This window comes from Panulirus ornatus, chromosome 4 (assembly GCF_036320965.1).
Source record: "Panulirus ornatus isolate Po-2019 chromosome 4, ASM3632096v1, whole genome shotgun sequence".
NCBI lineage: Eukaryota > Metazoa > Arthropoda > Malacostraca > Decapoda > Palinuridae > Panulirus > Panulirus ornatus.
In genome coordinates this window covers 59,690,016-59,714,256 of record NC_092227.1, presented here as the reverse complement: position 1 = coordinate 59,714,256, position 24,241 = coordinate 59,690,016, and the positions used below count along the sequence as shown (strand labels likewise).

Genomic DNA, 24,241 nt, shown 5'->3' with positions numbered 1-24,241 from the left:
GAATGAAAAGACTGTTCGGACATCGAGGTCTCCGTCTAGTGAGCTCGGTCGTCTGAAAAATAGATTTCGCTGACTAATGCCTGTGTAGCCTTGAAACTGACTGTGGTACGTTCGAGTCTGAGAAGATCTTAATCATGTTAATCTCTTAGCCTGGGGATTACTACCGTTCTGACGTCGGGGGTATCGAAGTGCTGTCCAGAATCGTCTCTCACCCGCCGAATCAGGATCGCCGGTCATGATGTCTGTCTCATTAAGCTTATGCTACCGGGCTAGTCTTTTGTGCATAGGGTTATGTGGGGCTGTGAACCGTCTTCCTTCTTCTGTTTCGGGATTGCTGATATTACTTTTCGTCTCGGTAAGTTAAAGTATCGAGCTAATCTCTGATCTGATATTAAGTCTAAGGAAATCGTCCTTACTTCTTATTGGTTCGTCACCATCTGGAATATTGTGTCCAGTTTTGGTTACCGTACCTAAGTAAGACGGACAGAAAGGATTGGAGAGTAGCGGCGAGCTACCAAGTTGATTCCCGAACTGAGAAGCAAATCCTATGAAAACCGATTAAACGACTTGAATCTATATAGCCTAAAGGAGAGAAGATTAAGAGATGATCTAATACTAGTATCCAAAATTATCAAGAGCTTTGATGATCTTCATCTATCAAGCTTTTTGAGACTTGATTCGTCTGCTTTCCCACACATTGATGGATACAAACTCGTTGGCCAGCGTTTGACCTCGAATGAGGCAAAGTACTTTTTCTTCAACAGGATTGTCAACATATGGAACGATTTGTCACTTAGAGTGGTTGAAAGCCGTACTATAGATGTGTTTAAGAGAATTGGTGAATATTTCGCTTTAAGTCCACGACTTACGTTATTTGCACCTTCTCAGGCAAACTGACAGATGACAGGTTATTCTCTTTGAATTATCTCTATGTCATCTGTCTTTTACAACGTTAAGCTGAGCGTCTGATATCTTTCCTCATCACAGACAGCCTCGAAAGACCCAGTGTTCTGGAGCCCAGTAACACCTATGTCTTTCTCATGACCATTTAGATAAAACTTCCATGAAGGCAATGGAAACGAAAAGAGAAAGGTTTGAATGAAACATGTTCATCAGAGTCCTTCTTCTTTAGAGAAGCATTCAGACAAGTGGGCATTTGCTCAATCCATTATCATTGAATTGCATCCCTGTTCAAAACCTGTTCAGAGCATTAGTTGAGATTTAATGTATATATGAAATGAATACAAAATGTAAAAGGTAAAGACACTTGGAAGGCAATTACAAAATGTAGACCTAAAAGGCAAAGAAAAGATAATATAAAACTGAATGATGATTACAAAATAAAAGAAAGTTAAAATAACTCAGAATAAGAAAACCAGAAGCTAAAAGCTGAGTAAAACTTTAACTCCCTCTCGTGGCAGACTTCAGACCTCTGGTCATTTACTATCAGTCGTGTGTGCTGACGTCCAATACCTGCTGGTGAGAACAAAAAACGGGAACCGGAGGGTAGAGAACGTCACCGTAATATATCATTTGGGACCAAATCGTCGGTTCATGTTGTTTTCGTCCTCCGTATCCACGAGATTACAAAATGCAGCATCTCAAATCGAGAGTTTCTGAATCCTTGTTCCTCTGAATGCTGTGTAGCTAGATGGGTTACTGTGTTTAGCCAGTCGCCCTACTTTGCGTGAAGGAAAACGTTTCTATTTCATCAAACGTATGGATATATTTGGAAAAAAAAATGTTTCCAATATAGGTTTTACATGTTCATTGTCCGCATCTATGAACCAGGTTCAATCGTTCGTGGATCTCTTCGATTCGAAACACGATAGTATTCAGTTTATCTGTGATTGCTGAAATTCAGAAAAGACTTCACTTCCCAGATACTGAAATTCAGAGAGAGAACAATAGCTTCTCTACACCAGTCTACAGGAAAGTGATATAACGCTAGCCTAACCAAGTTTGATTTCTTCCTTTGATGATATTCAAAGGTAATTTGATATCTACAGTGGCTGAGCAAGCATTTGGGATACCTAAAAATTACCTTTAATTTTTTCAGAATTGTAGTTTTGGAAACTTAAATGGAACGTGGATTCTCTTTCCTCTATTTCATTAAATTCTACACTGATAATTTTCTATGATTTCTGAAACAATTATCTGCACTCACTGTGCCATAAGACACAATGTGTACGAGATTTCCATATTTAGGGCCTGTGAGCCCTGCTGTCAAAAGACAGGTCTCCAGATGAAAGTAACTCTTTTACTTATGATTTAAAGATAGTCTTCTTCTAGTAATAAAGGAAGCCAGTTCAAATTTTCTAGGAAAATCTCGGCAACTTTGTTTATCTATGGCTTGTAGATGTTCACGTAACACCTGCGATATTGATTATATTGCAAATGCTTCACAAATAGAAGCGGGTTACATTCAGAAGAGTGGTACAACCAATTATGGACTGGTTACATTGCCAACGCCAGCGACTACTAACTTCTGGAATCTGCAAGTTGTGATTTGGATTGAATAGATTGGGAAGGTTGTCGACATGGAGGGAGAGATGATTAATTAACGGTTATTTCGCCTGTACATATTTACATTAACTTCATAAGTTCCCTGCGTAAATGTCAGTGTAATTCGTTAGACTGTAAATTTAATTGTAGATAGGCAGTAGTTTGAAGACACTGCCAGCAATCGAAGGTAGTTTCACTTACTTTCTAACTATATTTTTTAAGTCGTGTACGTGTATTTTAGATTTACGGTTTGCAACAAATATGCAATTGTCTTTTACCCTTACATATATTCATTTTTACATATAAGCCGTATTGAAAGCAGTTTCTTAACAAACCTTCGTCAGTGTTTACTAATGATGGATTAACCGAATTCCTGAAATATCTGATTTTTTTTATTATTATTATTTTTCAAGAGGATGAATTGATAGATTTAGTCTCGGTCATCCGTTTTCGTCTCCACTTCCCACCTACACCTAGTTTCCTGGGCCAACCTTGAGGCCTCTAAGCCTCAAGTCACTTTTGATGGTTCTGTTGCTGGACAGTCCACACCATCACTCCCTCCAGCAACCCCAGCACGACCCTCCCCGATCACATCCCCGTGCGCTGCCCCCTTCCTCCCGATTCCATCCTTTGCACTAGCCTCCCTTACCCCTACCTCAGTTCCCTTATTGGCCCTCCCTTCCCTCGACCCTCTGCTCCAAGCACAGCCCTCCCTTACCTCTACCTCCACCCCTTGCGTTGCCCTACTTTCCGCCAAGGCCTCCACACTTCCTCTCATTCCCAAGACCCTGACCCCTGCATGGCCCTCCCCTCCCCAACATTTCACCCCCCACCTCTCTCTCTCTCTCTCTCTTGACCCCCGCACCTTTCACTCCCCTTCCGATCCCATGCAGAGCGCTTTCCTACCCAGACCCCGCCACTCATTGGTGACCCGCGTCGGACGTAATCCGTTGTATATAGACCATAAAGACCATTGTTGTCTGGGGATATACAGAGACACAGCAGCAAAAGGAAGGAAGTTAGAGGAACGTGCTCCGCTCTGCTTTACTCCTAGCTGTCGACCATACTGGCTAGCGACCCTCCCGGCGACCTTCGCTCGCTGGAGGACATTCACATTCCAGCTTTGCCTTTGTTGACGACACTGCTTGAACCCCTGACCACTCCTAGGAAGAACCTTCCTCCTTGACGACCTCTGCACACTGGCAGACATTAGGACTTCCAGCTCCTCTCGTTGGCGACTCTTTATGATCCCGGATAACCTACTTTCCCAGTCTGAGATCAGCGGAGGAGGCATATCCCTTGGCGCTTTACCCATTTGTTGCTGTTGGTCGACTATGTCGGGTGACAGCGGATTTTGCGACTTGCCCGTCACTCATGACGGGTTTCAGATTCTGTACCTTTGACTTGCTCTTATCTTCATCCTTTGCCTAGTCTCAAAGGCCAGTGATCATGCAGATTGTCTCTTGAGTGGGGATTGTGGTTAGGAGCAGTGCTATTTATAAACTACTTAAACGACAAGCATCTCCCTTCGAGCCCCAGCTCATACGAGGTGGGGAGTTATGCACCCTGGCTTAGGCTGGCAGTGCTGTATGTAGACCTTCATTCATAGCATGGTTGTGGAATACAAGAATAAGGATGGGCACCAGACAGTTACCACACAGATGAGCGGTAACTGCTGCAGATCCTGACAAATAACATAGTTTAATTGTATCATCGACGCCCCTGAGAGTTCTGTGGTTCTCTGCACGGGTCAACATGTGTTCTCGGCAGACCCTGCTGATGAACCAGTGGATTTGAGGTCTGCTCGTGATGTTCCTCTGAAATAAGATATAAGAAGACGGTAGTAGTAAAGTGCACAGACTTCAATAAATGAAGCTACTGAAGAGGAACTAAAACACGATATGGGGTCAAGAATCACCTAAGATGTTCAAGATCTCCACCGGAAAATCCTTGCTGAAGATCTGGTTTATGGAGCTGGAGATGACAAAAAGAGAAAAACAGGCAGACTCTGAATCATATATTATTCAGTCAGGCGTGATTAGGAAGAGGGAGAGCAGTACATAGAGGGCAGCACCTGCCGTAAGTGCTAAAACTACAACCACTTGACGAATGCTTGTCCCATTCCCAACGTCAAAGTGCGCTTTGGATGGACTTGTCGTACGAGACTGCCCTGAGAAAAACCAATATCCCAAGAGCGTTAACTGCGGAGATACACACAGTGCGCTAGCCAAAGGCTACCCAAAGAAGAACTTAGTGGTCAAGGGAGAGATGAGGGAACTAAGAAAAATATGAGAGAAAAACAAAACCTATGCAGAGGCTCCTCAAGCATAAGGAACATGCAAAAGCAAGCCCAATCATCATCCAAATGTCTAATAAGGTATCGGCGGAAGTTCTGACTGCTTTCCAACAAGCTCACTTAATGAACTCGGCAAACCCAGGGACATTTGCGAAGGAACTGAATTGAATGTATGCATTTAATGGAGTGGAACCGCTGATACTACCACACGAAGAAATTGAGCCTGCAAAATTATTCAGTTTGGCAATTCCACCACGGTCGCAAAACATTGGCTTCCAGATGCCGACCAAAATGTCTGCAAAACGGCGACGCGCACCAGAGAAAAACGGGAACGCTTTTCCAGGAAGAAGAAGGGAAGTTGCAGGCCGGGGAAAACCACTACGTCTCTTCCTTGTATATCAACTAACCGTTCTTGAACTCGTTCTTGTATCTCCCTCTGATGATTTGATCATTACACGAAAGTGCACCTGGGAACTTACATATATTGTAGTAAATCTCGTCACACACACACACACACACACACACACACACACACACACACACACACGCACACAAATATAAGTAAACTCCACTGACGAAGAATACTTCAGGAATCGGATACACCCAGAGGGAGCCACGAGATATGGCATCAAAACCCAGAGAACAAATTCAAATCAAAGTGACTAGGAAATGACAGAGGACTGAAGCTGAAACTAAGAACCACACAAACAAGCAGCAGGAGGAAGTTGCGAGACAAGTTCTTACAGTTAAGCTTAGCTTGGTTGATCTTCTCACTTTACCATCTCTTAGCTACGTCGATATCTGGGGGGGGGGGGGGGGTGTCGTCTCCTCTCTTTACTATCGCTTAGATTGGTTAATCTCTGTGGGGAGGGAGGGAGTCTTCTTTCTTTACTATAGCTTAGCTTGGTTAATCTCTCGTGGGGTGTCTCCCGTCTTTACTTCAGCTCAGCTAGGTTGATCTCTCGGGGGTTGTATGTATCTTGTCTTTACCATAGCTTAGGTAAGCTTTCCCTCTGGACGTTCTGCACCTGAACAGTGGTAACGCTTGTGTTGTAAAGTCATACACCAAATTTCTATCAGGTTTAAAAAGAAAATCTTTATCGTCGTCTCACGGTTGCTGATTTTGCTCTCATGGATTGCTGGTCAGGTAGATAAATAGGTGTACAGACAGCAGTGCTATGGCTCCATTATAGTAATTATAGTATATATATATATATATATATATATATATATATATATATATATATATATATATATATAGCGGGGGGCTGGAAATCCTCCCCTCTCATTTTTTTTTTTTAATTTTCCAAAAGAAGAAACAGAGAAGGGGCCACGTGAGGATATTCTCTCAAAGGCCCAGTCCTCTGTTCTTAACGCTACCTCGCTAATGCGGGAAATGGCGAATAGTATAAAAGAAAGAAGAAAGATATATATATATATATATATATATATATATATATATATATATATATATATATATATATACAGGTTTTAGTGAGGCATAGGAGCCATCGTATCCCGACCAGCCAAAGGCATCAATGTGGAGGAAAGCTCTTGCTTCCAGCATACCGGAGAGGAAATCATCAACATACCAGATCTGGACGACACTTAATGAAACGGAAGAAAATACCTACCGACTTGGACACAAAAATTCAAGATGAATGAGATGAAACTTGTGTCGCCGAACCTCACATGCAAATTAGTCAGCAGGTTCGGATGGCCTGCCACCTCAAGTTATGAGAAAGGTACGTCCTCGGTCGGAGTGTTCGTCTGCAGATCGAACCATTCAGTGTCAGAAGAGAATTCTCCCTACAACTGTAAGTTTTTTTGTGTCATTAAAGTTTGAACCAGTAATCAAGACAAAAGAGAGAGAAGATAATCGCTTTACATAAACGTTCAGTCATTTTAGCGTCGATACACGGCAATATTACAGACGGATCATTATGAAAGCTGATCAATTTCCTCAAATGATATAATACATTAATACGATAAGATCTTTATGAAGTCAACGGAAACCCGACGCGCCTAGATTTTTACATTTTCTTTTTTTTTTTTCATATGAAACGTAGTATCATGAATCATATCGAACTTTATTATTAATCTCGTGGAACACAGCTGTCTTGAGAGGCCATGGAAGTGTTAACAACTCCCAATCATGGTTCCAGCCGGAGGCAAGCCCCCACCCTCAAATTATAGGGATGAGAAAGGTCGTGGTCGATTTCCTACACCTGCCGTGATAAAGTAGATGATACACCTTCTAGCGGGCAGCTCTTCGCCATATCTTACACAGGTCGCCCTGCATGTTGAACCATGACTGAAGAAACATTTTGATTTTTCGATCATCCATATTATGATCATAAGTAATGACAGTGGAAGAGAGGTGTGGTAATGGAAAGAGTGTGATTAAAGAGAGCTGGAGGTGTGTTGAAGTGGTTTGGACATGTGGAGAGAATGAGTGAGGAAAGGTTGAAAAAAAAAAAGGATATGTGTGTCAGAAGGGGCGGGAACAAGGAGAACAGGGAGACCTAATTGGAGATGGAAGGAATGAGTGAAAACTATTTTGAGCGACCAGTGGCCTGAATATGTAGGAGGGCGAGAGGCGTGCACGGATAGTGAATTAGAACGATGTGGTATACTGAGGTCGACGTGCTGTCAACGGATTGAACCAGGGCATGTGAAACGTCCGGCGTAAACCATGGAAAGGTCTGTGGGGCCTGGATGTGGATAGGCAGCTGTGGTTTCGATTCAGTGCATTACCCACGACAGTTCGAGTACGGATGTGAGCGGACGTGACACTTTCTTAGTCTGTTTCCTGGCGCTCCCTCGCTGACGCGGGGAGCGGCGATCAGGTGTGGGAGAAAAGAAATAATGTATAATTATATTTTTTTTTCTTTTCTCGTAATTTTGTGTGTTCATGACACACCCAGCTACTCGGATCATCCTCCGCCACGTGGCCCCCTTAATCACTCTCCCTTACAACGATTATGGCCACGCAAAGCAGAGTGATTGGTCCATGAAGATTGGTGTTGGACGGCGGGAATCAAGTGTAATTTTGGGTTTTAAATAACTTTAAGTACCGACACTTGATGAGGTGGATTTTCTCCACGAAACATGTCGTGCCACATGTATAGAAAAATTACATGATAAATAAAACTCCATGAATTCCTGCTGAAGTGCAATTTCACCTTCATACTATCATCACGGAGAAGTGTGATCATCATATCTACATATATTCAGCTTACCTTGGCCTCGCACTTCCGTAGCTTCCACTCAGAGTTACCCAACCTCTAACAAACTTAACACAAGACAAAACAAGCATCCACCGAAGCAGCCTAACAAGCATTAAGCAGTCGACGTCCCAACTTGGTCTTAAACTCCAACCCACCAGACATACACCCATCAGAAACCACACTCACCATACAAACACGAATCCCACACACTCCCACTTACACTCTGGATACCATACCAACACCGTTTCAGCATATCCCAAGACCCTTCGTGCCCACAGTGCATCTACCAGAACTAAGACACCGAACACTTACTCCTCGGGTGCTCTGCATATATGACGTACGTAGAATGTTTTTATATAACTATGGTAACGTATGAATGACCTCCTGCTCTCGATATTAAGGTGTTACGGGAGGCGTAAGGAACCACTGGTTCTCAAGGGCTCTAGCAATACAGCGCGAGGACGTATAAGGTCATCTGCTGTTAATTAGATAGACGAAAAGTAGCGGGACACCTGTATTACTAGACTGACTTATTATGAAACCACATACTAGTAAATGGAATATCTGAAACGTTATGACTTGTCTTAACAAAGGGTGATGATTGTGATTTTAGGACATTAACAATTAGGCATTTTTTTATTTTCACATTCGAAAATATGCGATAGGCCCGACACGCCATCGTAACCACAACGGGTAATTGCAGGTCGCAACCTACCACTCACGGTCAGAGGGGCAGTACTACGATAGGCCCAGGTTGGGGTGTCGTTCAAGGGTACACACGATCACAGACCGGAAGCCTGGTCGCCCCCGGCCGGTCTTTGAAGGCCACAGTGACCGGTCGCATGTAGCCACCCCTCACAACCACGACCACAGGAATGCTAGCTTGTTTATGAGCTCAGCAGAAAAAAAAAGAAAGTGATCCTAATAAGTCTGTTATTAGAGACTGTTGGCATAGAACTTGGTGATTATTTTCCTGGTTGATTACGTGTCTACAGGATATCATCATCCAGCCGAGATTTCCAGGAGGGAAGGTTTTGGTAGATGTAGGTTTTGTTCTCCGTGCATCGTGGCAGGAGATATCCCCACTTGCCGCTGCTGCTGCCAATGAAGCGGTTATCTATTTCCTAACGATTATCGAAGTTTGGTGTATGATAATGCTTGGTACCAAGTAAGATCTAAGAATTCAGGGTTCTTGTGGCATTTAGGAAGGGTCAACAGCTCTAGCACGTTCAGATTAGAACTGGGTTCCGAAAGGTTACATCATATAGAGGTTAGAAGAGGCCAGGCTTTTCCCTCAGTATCACAAGGACATGATCATGTCGTCTGCGGTAGTCGAACATGAACATATGCATAATAGCGTTGGTCCTAGCGTTCGCGTTTGCCGCTCCTGCCTTCACGTTTGTCCAGGTTTCAAAACGTCACAAAAGGTTAATTCGTCAGATATACCGTACTCTCCACGATGCGACCGTCGAGGTCTTGTATGGAACTGATCAAAATGCCTGGGGAGCCCACTTGCTTGTGGTACCTGCAGATACTAAAAGAAAACGTTCTCTGGCATCCTCAACACTTACCATTCTGCATATAGAAAACGCAAGTCAAAGCTCCCTTCTCATATAGTTATGGAGCGTAAATTCCGATTAATATTAGATTTGCCTTTTCCAGAGCCATATTGTTTGTCGAGAGCCTGTGAAACAAAAAAGAATATGTATTCTGTATGATTGTTCTCGATATTGTAATAAAATTATTTGGGAATTTGTATTTGCCTCTATGTCAGTAGACGCGACTGTCGTCCATCAATTTGAATCTCTCTCTCTCTCTCTCTCTCTCTCTCTCTCTCTCTCTCTCTCTCTCTCTCTCTCTCTCTCTCTCTCTCTCTCTCCTAATAAATCCAGGTCACTTATCCACCTTTGATCTTCCGTAGGATGCTGGGCGACCCCTGGGATTCCCTGATCCGGACTACCACACGCTCCTTCACCACGCATCCCATCAGCTCGACTACGACGACCCCGGCCAGTATGCGTACGACGACTATGGCGACAAACTGTACGATGACTCTGACATGTACAAGTACATCGAGTACAACAGCTTCCCGGATCACGTGTACGATAATTACGATTATTACGGAAGGGGACGTGGCACCTTTCCGTATGATTGGAATAACGAAGAAAATTTTATAGAGGAGCAAGACAGCGAAGTCTTTGAGGACGAGAGTGAGGACACGGACGATGGAGAAGATAAACGGAATGAGAAGAAGGAAATGACGGAAGCAGAAGATCTGTCGAATCAGCTTGACACCTCACAGGCTTCAGATGACGAGGACCTGACTGAAGGATCAGGTGTCGAGAGTCAGCAGAAATTTGGTATATCAATATGGTTCCATTTTACTATTACTTTGTAAATCATAAGCATATCTGTAATGGATCATTCTTTATTATAAGTACAAAACTAACACACACACACACACACATACATACATACACACACACACACACACACACACACACACACATATATATATATATATATATATATATATATATATATATATATATATATATATATATATATATATATATATGTATATATTTTATCCCTGGGGATAGGGGAGAAAGAATACTTCCCACTTATTCCCTGCGTGTCGTAGAAGGCGACTAAAAGGGGAGGGGAGCGGGGGGCTGGAAATCCTCCCCTCACACTTTTTTTTAATTTTCCAAAGAGGGAACAGAGAAGGGGCCCAGGTGAGGATATTCCTCAAGGCCCAGTCCTCTGTTCTCAACGCTACCTCGCTAATGCGGGAAATGGCGAATAGTATGAAATAAAAGAAATATATATATTTATTATAATAGTATATATATTAATATATATATATATATATCCCTGGGGAGAGGGGAGAAAGAATACTTCCCACGCATTTCCCAAGTGTCCGTAGAAGGCGACTAAAGAGGACGGGAGCGGGGGGCTAGAAACCCTCCCCTCCTTGTATTTTAACTTTTTAAAAGGGGAAACAGAGGAGTCACGCGGGGAGTGCTCATCCTCCTCGATGGCTTAGATTGGGATGTCTGAATGTGTGTGGATGTAACCAAGATGAGAAAAAAGGAGAGATAGGTAGAATGTTTGACGAAATGGACCTGGATGTTTTGGCTCTGAGTGAAACAAAGCTCAAGGGTAAAGAGGAAGAGTGGTTTGGGAGTGTTTTGAGAGTAAAGTCAGAGATTGGTGAGACGACAAGAGCAAGGGAAGGAATAGCACTGCTCCTGAAACAATAGTCGTGGGAGTATGTGACAGAGTATAAGAAAATAAACTTTAGATTGATATGGGTAAAACTGAAAGTGGCCGGAGAGAGGTGGGTGATTATTGGTGCATATGCACCTGGGCATAAGAAGAAGTATCATGAGAGGCAAGTGTTTTGGGAGCAGCTGAATGAGTGTGTTAGTAGTTTTGATGCACGAGACCGGGTTATAGTGATGGGTGATTTGAATGCAAAGGTGAGTAATGTGGCAGTTGAGGGAATAATTGGTGTACATGGGTGTTCACTGTTGTAAATGGAAATGGTGAAGAGCTTGTAGATTTGTGTGTTGAAAAAGGACTGGTGATTGGGAATTCCTGGTTTAAAAAGAGAGAAATACATAAGTATATGTATGTAAGTAGGAAAGATGGCCAGAGAACGTTATTGGATTACGTGTAAATTGATAGGCGCGTGAATGAGAGACTTTTGGATGTTAATGTGCTGAGAGATGCAACTGGAGGGACGTCTGATCATTATTTTGTGGAGGCGAAGGTGAAGATTTGTACAGGTTTTCAGAAAAGAGAGAATGTTGGGGTGAAGAGAATGATGAGAGTAAGTGAGCTTGGGAAGGAGACTTGTGTGAGGAAGTACCAGGAGAGACTGAGTGCAGAATGAAAAAAGATGAGAGGAAAGGAGGTAAGGGGAGTGGGGGAGGAATGGGATGTATTTAGGGAAGCAGTGATGGCTTGCGCAAAAGATGCTTGTGGCATGAGAAGCGTGGGAGGTGGGCCGATTAGAAAGGGTAGTGAGTGCTGGGATGAAGAAGTAAGATTATTAGTGAAAGAGAAGAGAGAGGCATTTGAATGAGTTTTGCAGGGAAATAGTGCAAATGACTGGGAGATGAATAAAAGAAAGAGGCAGGAGGTCAAGAGAAAGGTGCAAGAGGTGAAAAAAGGGCAAATGAGAGTTGGAGTGAGAGAGTATCATTAAATTTTAGGGAGAATATAAAGATGTTATGGAAGAAGGTAAATAAAGTGCGTAAGACAAGAGAACAAATGGGAACATCGGTGAAGGGGGCTAATGGGGCGATGACAACAAGTAGTGGTGATGAGGAGATGGAGTGAGTATTTTGAAGGTTTGTTGAATGTTTTAGATAATAGAGTGGCAGTTATAGGGTGTTTTGGTCGAGGTGGTGTGCGAAGTGAGAGGGTTAGGGAGAATGATTTGGTAAACATAGAAGAGGTAGTAAAAGCTTTGCGGAAGATGAAAGCCGGCAAGGCAGCGGATTGGATGGTATTGCAGTGGAATTTTTAAAAAAAAGGGGGGTGACTGTGTTGTTGACTAGTTGGTAAGGGTATTTAATGTTTGTGTGACTCATGATGAGGTGCATGAAGATTGGCGGAATACATGCATAGTGCCATTGTACAAAGGCAAGGAGGATAAAGGTGAGTGCTCAAATTACAGAGTTATAAGTTTGTTGAGTATTCCTGGGAAATTATATGGGAGGGTATTGATTGAGAGGATGAAAGCATGTACACAGCATCAGATTGGGGAATAGCAGTGTGGTTTCAGAGGTGGTAGAGGATGTGCGGATCAGGTGTTTGCTTTGAAGAATGTACGTGAGAAATAGTTAGAAAAACAAATTGATTTGTATGTAGCATTTATGGATCTGTAGAAGGCATATAATAGAGTTGATAGAGATGCTCTGTGGAAGGTATTAAGCATATGTGGTGTGAGAGGCAAGTTGCTAGAAGCAGTCAAACGTTTTTATCTAGGATATAAGGCATGTGTACGAGTAGGAAGAGAGGAAAGTGATTGGCTTTCAGTGAATGTCTGTTTGTGGCAGGGCTGCGTGATATTCTCCATGGTTGTTTGATTTGTTTATGGATGGGGTTGTTAGGGAGGTGAATGCAAGAGTTTTGGAGAGAGGGGCAAGTATGCAGTCTCTTGTGGATGAGAGGGCTTGGGAAGTAAGTCAGTTGTTGATCGCTGATGATACAACGCTGGTGGCTGATTCGTGTGAGAAATTGCAGAAGCTGGTGACTGAGTTTGGTAAAGTGTGTGAGAGAAGAAAGGTGAGAGTAAATGTGAATAAGAGCAAGGTTATTAGGTACAGTAGGGCTGAGGGACAAGTCAATTGGGAGGTAATTTTAAATGGAGAAAAACTGGAGGAAGTGAAGTGTTTTAGATATCTGGGAGTGGATTTGGCAGCGGATGGAACCGTGGAAGCGGAAGTGAGTCAGGGTGGGGGAGGGGGTGAAAGTTCTGGGAGCGTTGAAAATGTGTGGAAGGCGAGAACATTATCTCGGAAAGCAAAAATGGGTATGTTTGAAGGAATAGTGGTACCAACAATGTTATATGGTTGCGAGTTGTAGGCTATAGATAGAGTTGTGCGGAGGAGGGTGAATGTGTTTGAAATGAGATGTTTGGGGATAAAAAATTGAGGTGGTTTGATCGAGTAAGTAATGAAAGGGTAAGAGTGATGTGTGGTAATAAAAAAGTGTGTGGTTGAGAGAGCAGTAGAGGGTGTTTTGAAATGGTTTGGTCACATGGAGAAAATGAGTGAGGAAAGATTGACCAAGAGGATATATGTTTAGGTGGAGGGAACGAGGAGAAGTGGGAGACCAAATTGGAGGTAGAAGGATGGAGTGAAAAAGATTTTGAGCGATCGGGGCCTGAACATGCAGTAGTGTGAAAGGCGTGCAAGGAACAGAGTGAATTGGAACGATGTGGTATACCGGGGTCGACGTGCTGTCAATGGATTGAATCAGGGCATGTGAAGCGTCTGGGGTAAACCATGGAAAGTTTTTGTGGGCCCTGGATGTGGAAAGGGAGCTGTGGTTTCGGTGCATTATACATGACAGCTAGAGACTGTGTGTACGAATGTGGCCTTTGTTGTCTTTTCCTAGCGCAACCTCGCGCACATGCGGGGGCAGGGGAGTGTCATCTCACGTGCGGCGGGGTGGCGATGTGAATGAATAAAGACAGCAGGTATGAATTATGTACATGTGTATATATGTATATGTCTGTGTATGTATATATATGTATACGTTGAAATGTATAGGTATGTATATGTGCGTGTGTGGACGTTTATGTATATACATGTGTATGTGGGTGGGTTGGACCATTTGTTTGTCTGTTTCCTTGCGCTACCTCGCTAACGCGGGAGACAGCGACAAAGTATGATAAATAAAATCCTCACTTGGCCCCTTCTCTGTTCCATCTTTTGGAAAATTAAAAACGAGAGGGGAGGGTTTCCAGCCCCCAGCTCCCTCCCCTTTTAGTCGCCTTCTACGACACGCAGGGAATACGTGGGAAGTTTTCTTTCTCCCCTGGTCCCAGGGATAATACATATATATCCCAGGATAGGGGAGAAATAATACTGCCTTCATATTCCCTGAGTTTCGTAGAAGGGTCGTAAGGGCGGGGCTGGAAATCCTCCCTTCTTATTCTACTTTTCCAAAGAAGGTACAGAGAAGGGGGTCAAGTTGTTTTTTTCCTCTGAGACTCGGTCATCTGTTCTTGACGCTAACTCGCTAACGCTGGAAATGGCGAGTATATATATATGGAAAAGAGAGGGGAAAAGAAGAAAGAAAAAGATATGTATATTGTACTTGATCGCCATTACCTGCGTTAGCAAGGTAGCGCCGGGAACAGGCGAGAAAAGGCAGCATCCGGCAACATCCAAACCTTTCCACGGTTTATCCCAGACTGCTTACAAACTCTGGTTCAGTCCATTGGCAGCTCTTCGACCCCCATTATACCACATCTTTCCAGTTCACTCTATCCCTTGCATGCCTTTCACCCTCCTGTAAGTTCGATATCTTTTTCACTCCATCCTTCCATATCCAATTTGGTCTCCGTTCCCTTGTTCCCTCCTCTTCTGACATATATCCTCGGTGTCAGCCTTACTTCACTCTTTCTCAATATGTCCAAACCACTTCAACACGCCTTCAGCTCTCTCAGCCACATTTTGTATTACTACATTTCTCTCTTGCCCCTTCATTACTTACTGGATCAAGCCACCTCACACCAGATACTGTCTTCAAACATCCTCTTCAACAGGATTGTTGACATATGTAACTATTTACCAGCTAGGATGGTTGAAAGCATTACGATTATCTGTATGCCTTCAAACTTTTTTATCACTAATCTGTGAGTTTCTGATATCTTCCACTATCGCAAACAGCCATGCAGGAACTCAGTGGTCTGTTGCAGTTTGAATTCCGTAAATTTCCTTTATATTACATTTAGCTTCATATACTCTCACCATTTGCCACTCTCTTCTTAAGTCTCTCCTTGTATCTCTTCACACAAGCCTCTTTTCCAAGCTCACTTACCTTCACCATCCTCTCCGCACCCATATCATTTCTTGTTTTCTGAAATCCTCTACACATCTTGCCCTGTCATCAGCCTGTACCTGAATGGTTAAAGTATATTTATTTTTGTACGTTTAATGCAAAGTTGTATAGATAGATAGGTATGTGCAATTATCTGCTCATATGTTTCTTTGCTTCAGTTAGTGAGTGTGTGTGTGTGTGTGTGTGTGTGTGTGTGTGTGTCTGGATGTTGAATCATTATCATGTTAGGTAATATTCCCTGATCTGTCTCTACATTATCTTAATACCAACAGAGCTGACCTGGTCTGTCTGGTCCGGATGTTCCACGTCCTGTGATGGAGGTGTCCGGATACGTTCCTACAGATGCCTCCCTAACCATCTGCTCTTTGAAGAATGTGTTCACGCAGGGATCGAGACACAGGAGCAGAGGGCCTGTAACTTGCAGCCATGCCCTTCCACCACTACCCAGACCCCACCCACCACGACTGACGCCCCCACGAAACCTGAGATAACGGAAATGATCCACTCGATACCATACACGACATCGACCAACATGTTCCCCTCACCACCGGTGACAGCCACACCCCTGGACCAGCTCATGACTGTCGCTACCACCACGACAACCACCTCGCCGCCGCCAACCACTCCCGCAGCCACCACCACCACCACCACAGAGGCCAAAGTGGTGGAAATGCACCCGCTCTTCCCTACCACGATCATCAGCCCGCCTCAGCAGACGGTGGACGAACCTATCTTCAACGACACGCCGAAGGTGTACCCAGAGGACAAGCCCCTGAAGCCTCCGAAGACGAGCACCGCCCATGTGGACACCTCCTACTGGCCACCGAAGCAGGTCCGTCCTGTTGATAAGCACAGGCAGTTTACATATGAGGCGTCTGTGTTCGGAATGTCCAAACTCGCCTGATGCATAACAGTTTTAAGATTAAATTAGCTGTTTAGGATAAGGTTCTCGAATGCTCAGGACATAGATACCTGTAGTTTCAGGAGCAGAGATGCCATGCGCCTCATTCCTCTGTTGTGAACATTAGCATCACGTCTGGTTCTGACGCCTTTGGCATTCAGTCTCTGGTAATTCCAAGTCATCCGGATTTTAGGTTAGATTCAGCTTTTTTCGATTATCTTCGAACATCCTTTAAAAGAATATCGACCGAAAGACAATCACTTGTACCCCTTACTAACGCGAGTTCCCTATTCCCAAGATTCAGCACTTAATCACCATATGATTATCCTCAAAAGCAGCTGAAAGTTTGACCACCAGTGCTAACTGGTAGGTGGATCATGAAAGATAAGTGATAGCTAAACCTTCATCGTTATCTGGTAACAAGACTATCAGAGGTAACTAGAGGCTACACCATCAAAGATGGATTATACCGAGAGACAATGAAAAACACCTGATGGCTGAGACCACGGGAGGCAGCTGATGGCTGGACCAACAGAGGTAGTAAGTTGCTGGACTGCCAAAGCCGATCAAGGAAAGTCGTGTTTTCACCGTTGAATAATCTTGTTGCTTCGCTGTCAAATTTAGCAGGGTACACCGCGAAAGGCAGCTGATAACAAACGGGTAAAGGTAGATGATGGTCCGTTTCTTAAATGGTCTAAGGTAGATGACAGATTTAACGTCAGAGACGATTGTCAGACTGTCATAAACACCAGAACAATGAAATGTAGATGGAAGCTTGAACGTCAGGTATAACTCGTAGTTACACTAGCAAAGCTAACTAGAGGCTATACCGTCAGAAGTAGCTTTGTTCGCAGCGGTAGCTGAAGATTTGACCACCAAACATAGCTGGCAGCTAAACTGAAATGTAGCACTATTACGAAAACATTTATGTGTGGTACTTAGGCCATCGAATTTGATTGGTAGCTGGATATCATGTGTTACCAAGTGAATTCTTTGTTAAATCATCGGGATTATCAGTTAGACAGAGCACTAAAGTTGCCAAATGCCAGTGGTTCTTAAACTGGAGGGACGAGAATAAATTAAGCGAGGGCTCGGAGGGTCAGTGAAAAACGCTCGTAAGTGTGGTCAGCTAATTAGTTACTAATTATTATTTTCTTGTTAGGGAGCAAGTTTTTTTTTACGCTAGTGCTGCCCAGTCGCTTAACCATTTCTATTTGATACAGCGGATGAAAACGCTTTCGTTCAATAAGAAATTTATTCTATAATACAATTCTGTGTTTGTGTGATCACTTATTTGTACTGTACGGAGAGAGAGAGAGAGATTTACACTCGTGTAACATAAACTCTAGGAGCGGTACGAAAAGAAAAAAGAAAGACCCGCTGAACTAGGTTCTGGGCTCAGCAGGTAGTTCGACCATCAGCGTTAGCTGGGCTTGGAGGGTTGCTGTCAAAGTCAAGTGTCCGCAAGACTGTCGGAGATAGACCATCATCAGAGCCTTAACATGCTACATCAACACACCCGTTACACAGCTCTCGCGAATTCCGGGAATGTTTTCTTCGGAACAACTCTTTAAACGTAAACCTTTCGTTGTAAACACTCGTAGAACGGTTTGATTATCAAAGCCTTTACCTTCCTTCGGTACAGACTACCTTCTTTCGGTACAAACTAACTTCCCTCGGTGCAAACTACCCTCATACCCTCCTTCGGTACGAACTACACGAGAGTACTGGAGCTGTGTCGACTGTCAGTGATCAACAACGCCAAAATATTGCACCGAAAATGCTGTTTTTCTTTATCGTGAATGAAGTTTACGGCTTGAGAGAATTGGTATTACGGTGACTGACGTAGAACTCCTGTATTGCTGGTATAAACTTCTTGGATTATGAGAATTTGAGTTTGGTCATCACGTCGGAACCTCGATCGTCAGCCACGCGAAGTGGCCCCCAGAGATCCATTGTTATAGCGTAGTTCCCCAACTAAACCAGGACCTGATGTGTACTTACGTAATGTCTCCTGTGTCAGACCCGAGTTACACATGGTGGTTTGATTAGCAGTCTTGTTGATAATCCCCTTACATCAGAATTGGTTAACTGGGATCCTAGCTTACAAACTGGCGGTTGTACGTTCGCAGTAGAGTGGTAATCTCCCTGTAATGATTGTATTTCTAGAGGAATTAAGATGGCTGGCCTTGGTGGCCCGTAGGAACATTCGTGGGACACACACACACACACACACACACACACACACAAAGTGATAGAAAAAAAAAACATTTTCATTAATGACCTTCTCTTCCTTTTAGCTTTGTTGACTGTTTCCTTAGCCTTCCCACTGTTCACATTCATTTGCCTCGCCTGTTCCTCAATGTTCACACTGCGCCTAGCACTTATGTTTGGTATTTCTGTTTTCTTTAACACTAAAAAGCTTAAGTATAATTGAATATGTCATATCTTTTCCTATAAGTGAAGTGGTAAGTTTTAAACAAAAGAAGATGTCTGTGAAATGTTTTGTGCATTCTTTTCATTTATAGCTCTTGGGTAATTATGGTACTTTTTAATGATGATTACTGGTTTGTGGTACTGGGATAAAAACCCAGTGTATAGGCAGGTATTCATGATGGTATGCTTGAATATATTCATAATGTTTAAAATGAAGCAGAAGGTATGATTAAGGAAACCATATGTAATTTTATAATATTTGTATGCATCTATTGTTAGTCAATGAATGTGTTTGTCTAGATATCGTAAATGAAATGATATTGGTTGCTAACAGGAAGGCAACATTGGCAAGTGACAACCAAAGCTTCTGCAATTTCGATGACATGCAAAAGAAAGGAAATACATGAGAGAGACAGATAACAGAAACTAGGTTATCATAGAGAGAGAGTAATATAAAAAGAGTCAAAGGGAAAGCAAGAGAGTAAAAATTTAGAGTAAAAGTAGATAGAAGAAACCGAATTAGGGATGCAAAGAAAACCAGATAGGTAGGTAGACTGGCAGACAGCCAGACGAATAGAGTTGAAAAGATACGAGATCTGAAAGAAAGCGATTAGAGAGGATAGAATCATAGACGCCTACAAGTATGAAAATGTCTTCCTTTTAACCTTTGTGAATGACTTATAGCCCTTTAGGGCAAGGTAGTGTCCCTTACCCCTCGAGCAGCCTTGCGCACTGGACCTGACCTCGCTCCTTTTCTCCTCCCTCCAGCAAACCGTGACGGACAGGGCCATGAACGAGGTCCTGCCCAGGGTTGTCCCGCCTGTGTCCTCAAGCAAGAGAACCTCGTGGAACCACAAGTGGAGCTACCAGTACCACCACCACCAACAACAACAACACCAGCACCAGCAGCAGCATCGCATGAGACACCACCACAATAAACGTATGTCGCTAGCATCTGTCGGTAGCTTTTCGCTCGCTTCTGTAGGCACGCGAGCAAGAACAGTGTGCTTGTGGTCATGCGAGCCCATCTGCTTAGACGCTGTGTTTGTGTATAGTAGCAGTCTTCCGTACACATGCACTGCTTCTAACCAAGGCACACATGCATAGATATGTGTCTGATGACGTACGTGCTCGCAAAGCTAAGTGACAACAAATGCATGTGTGGTTGAAAGGAAGGAAACATGACTGATTTTGTGTTTTGAAACATTCTTTTAGATATAGATAGCTTGATAGACAAAAGTAGAAAGTTAGAGAGAGGACGTAGAGACAGATGCATAAGTAGATAGACTGTAGTCTGACTAGCGTCGTTCGTCCACCTGCATAATATTGTAGCAGTAGAACTAGGGACGAGAGCAGAAAGAACAGCATGCATGCTTCCGTGTTGCGTCACAGAAAAAGCGACCCCTGTAATTGGCCTCTTTCATACCTCTACCGAAGATATTGTTCGAGCCACAGTTGTGTGCCGTTCGTTTAACCCTTCATAATACTTTCCTTTTGCCATTTTTCGCCCATTCATTGAGAAATTTCGCGTGCTGTGTTCTGCTGGCTGTGGCTCGTTAACGTTGCTCGAGTTCATGAGGTCAACAATGAGGTACTGCAACACGACCACTTACTAACTCAAAAAAGAGTTGCTCTGTGGCCTGGAAAGCTTTCCACACAACAGCCGGTAAATGCTATGTAATTGGTAGCCTATGGCATTGCTGATCTTTCCCCCACAGCCCCATCAAGTCTTCCAAGAGACTACAGACAGTTACCATGACTCCCACAATATGGGTGTGACCTGCAGTGATGTGCTCACTTTTAAGTATATGTCACTCGAAGAAAAGTTAGTGAAAGATCAGTAAAGTGCTGACTTTTAGTTTTCGTCCTTGACCCTTGACTACCCCAGCAAAATGTTCGTCTTTGACGTTTCGGTGTTGTGTCCAAACACTATTTTGTTTACTTGCGTTTACGGTGTGTTGTCCCTCCTTCTTTCTGTTTGTCCAGATTTTCTGTCGTGTAACGAACTCATGATTTTGTTCTCTTATTTTATACGTATAGAAGTAGCTGTCCATATATCCCTCTCATCATATATCTCTGACTCCTGCTCTCCTCACTCCAGTCCATCAAATTATAACCAGATGTTTCTTCATGCTTTGCATTCCCAGAAAGTCCTGTCTTTAAATTCTGTTTGTAACGTTGTCATATTTTATATTTCGCTTTTGTTAACTATGAACACTTTCCACAAACTTTAGAAAACTGTTTTCCTTGGTACTCCCATTGTTCATATTGTGTATTTTGATATCAGCATTCTTATCATATGCATCGTAAAGATAAAGCACAGATCTTTTCTGTACTAGATTATGTCGCGTTGCCTGCTGGAAACCAATCGGTAAATGTGACTGTTCCTCTCTCAGATCATACCGATTAACAGTTGGGAATACACTATATTGAACTTTAGTTCTACATAATCATCCTAGATTCGCACTAACACTGCCTCCTAATCCTCTGACTTTTGCTTTAGTTTCTAGATGATCTGGTGGCGCGATATAAGTTTTTTCCCCACCTCCGCACGGCCTTGAGAACTGACACAGGCACAAGTTATCTGTGCTGTTCGTAGGTATGTAAAGGCCGTGGATAGTTAAGGACCAACTGTTATAGCTTAAGCCTCTTCAGTACCAGTCCACAGAAACAAAATGACACCTTCCTCAGGATTACAAGACTATAGGGTGGGATGTGAGATGCCCACGCCGGGATTTCATTACCCACCATTATCATAACATACCAGTGAATTACAATCTTGAATCACAATCATAATGATGGTGCAAGAGACACTTTGTTGTTTTTTTTAATGCCAGCCAAGGCCAGGTCCCCAGTTTATCGGCCAGCCCCTAAGGGTGGATCGACAGCTGGGTGGGACTGTGGTCCGACTGCCGTTACCAGGATTCGAACCTTGGCCGACTTGACCACGGGCGGCCCATGAATGCATCACATTCATCAACGATAACCGCTTCATTACGGACGTCTGTACATGCAGTACTCAGTTGGTTTTCACCTTCATATTCGTCATGTCGTAAATAGTAAAAAGAGTTGGCTTGTCTTGGCCAAACGTTTGAGAAATTCTTTGATCTAGTATTGGTCTAGTACAGTTTATATGACAGTAACATGGCTGAATGGAGTTGATAAATATTTTCTTTAATTCATTACTTTCATTAACTACACCAGAAAGTATAGCTACGTTCATGGTAAAAGCGTAACCCTTAGAAAAGTAACACTGCTTAATATTGTAACTCTTATAAAAGAATGATACGGTTTTATACGATTGCCTTTGATAAAACCCAGTAACACTGCGTGAGACGATCCTTCACACAAGCAGCGCTGCTTAATACGGTAGCCCTCCAAACACCAGCACCGAGTGATAACACGGTAATGTGATGTGATGCCGCTACGGACCACTAGCTTTCTCGTAATCAGTCCTTTGGGCCTTAGAGAGACTTAAAGTTAATCTCAAGTACATAGCGATATATTCATATAGACCCGAAAACTATCAATATATTATTTAGTCTCCGTTACAGACGTCCCTATCTATCGTCTTATGAAAGTGGAGGAGACAACACAACAGAAATAGACATTACAGCTTCGTAATTACTGTAATTAGAAGACTTCTCGAGCGAGTCATTAGTGGCTGACTGTTACATACCTGCCTTAATTGAGTTCGAGGCGCGACATAGTTGGCACACCTGAGCCCTTTTCTATATGGTTTCGACACATCAGACCTTACTCATGACAGTGAGACACATCTGACCTTACTCATGACAGTGAGACACATCTGACCTTACTCATGACAGAGACTCATCTGACCTTACTCATGACAGAGACTCATCTGACCTTACTCATGACAGTGAGACACATCTGACCTTACTCATGACAGTGAGACACATCTGACTTTACTCATGACAGTGAGACACATCTGACCTTACTCATGACAGTGAGACACATCTGACTTTACTCATGACAGTGAGACACATCTGACCTTACTCATGACAGACACACATCTGACCTTTCCTGAGACAGTGTGACACACCTGACCTTCTAATCAGACACACTTGACCTGTTCAGACGTCGTGACACATTTGACCTCATCTGCGACAGTCTGACACTCTTGACCTCCACTTCTGAGACCTGACCTGACCTTCTCTTTCGAGAGAGTATCCAATAAGGACACTTCTTAAGAGACAGTGTGGCACACGTAACCACAGAATGAACACACTACATTCACCCATAACTTTAAGGAAACAGGTACCAACTGCCGGTCTGTTTGGAAAAGGAGAAAAAAAATATTCCAACAGAAGAAAAGAATAGAAGTCGGTGCCTGACGTCCCAGTGTCCCAATCACATGCACTCCTTCCCTGTATGCACCGCCCATACACCCTTCCTCTCACTTTCACTAGCATTTCAACCTCGTCATCCCACCACTTACTACTGTCTCACCTTGCCGCCTTCTGCATGCATCACACTTCTTTCGCACATGCCAGCACTGAATACCTAACATTCTTCACTCACTCCCCCAGCTTCGTTTACTCTCAACTTTGCCTTTCAATACCCATTCTCTCATGGTATTCCTTTATGTAAACCCCTTTTCCGAGTTCCCTTACCTTCTTTACACTCTCTTTCTACCCATAACATATCCTCCTTTCCTCTTAAACTTACTCTGTGAAGCAGATTTCTCAAAGCTGGAATCAGGTTTGCTGCTTTCCCTGAATTTGCTTTAGTTTTCCCTCATCCGTTTCGCAGAACTGGGAGCAGAATTGAACTGAAGAATCGAGATGTCGTCTTTTTAGAGCGTTTACAATGGTCAGAATCGCTTTTTTAGGTTTTGTATTTGATGTTCTCAGCTATAAAATCCAAAAATTCACTTTACTTTTTTACTTGCTGCTTTGCGCCGTTTAGTATTCTTCAGGCTTTTACCGATAGCAACCCTGAAGTGCTTCTCCTCATGTAATTTGGACTGCAGATTTCCGAATACTTAATAGTTGTGTGTAGTATTCTTGTGTCCAAAGTGCATGAATTACGTTTTTTTTCTTTCATACTATTCGCCATTTCCCGCATCAGCGAGGTAGCGTTAAGAACAGAGGACTGGGCCTCTGAGGAAACATCCTCACCCAGCCCCCTTCTCTGTTCCTTCCTTTGGAAAATTGAAAAAAAAAACCGAGAGGGGAGGATTTCCAGCCCCACCGCTCCCTTCCCTTTTAGTCGCCTTCTACGACACGCAGGGAATACGTGGGAAGTATTCTTTCTCCCCTATCC

The 24,241-nt window shown here is 43.2% G+C and overlaps 1 protein-coding gene across 7 annotated transcripts in view; it reads left to right on the top strand.

Annotated features, from left to right (window-relative positions):
- The window catches only part of LOC139766508 (uncharacterized), a 1,237,960-nt gene that overhangs the window by 1,140,118 nt on the left and 73,601 nt on the right, over window positions 1–24,241 (top strand). For all 7 annotated transcript variants that reach the window (XM_071695222.1, XM_071695230.1, XM_071695271.1 and 4 more), the window contains 3 exons: window positions 9,953–10,391; window positions 15,891–16,450; window positions 19,724–19,895. In XM_071695222.1, the coding sequence (XP_071551323.1) occupies window positions 9,953–10,391; window positions 15,891–16,450; window positions 19,724–19,895 (1,171 nt within the window). The remainder of the gene's footprint in view (window positions 1–9,952; window positions 10,392–15,890; window positions 16,451–19,723; window positions 19,896–24,241) is intronic.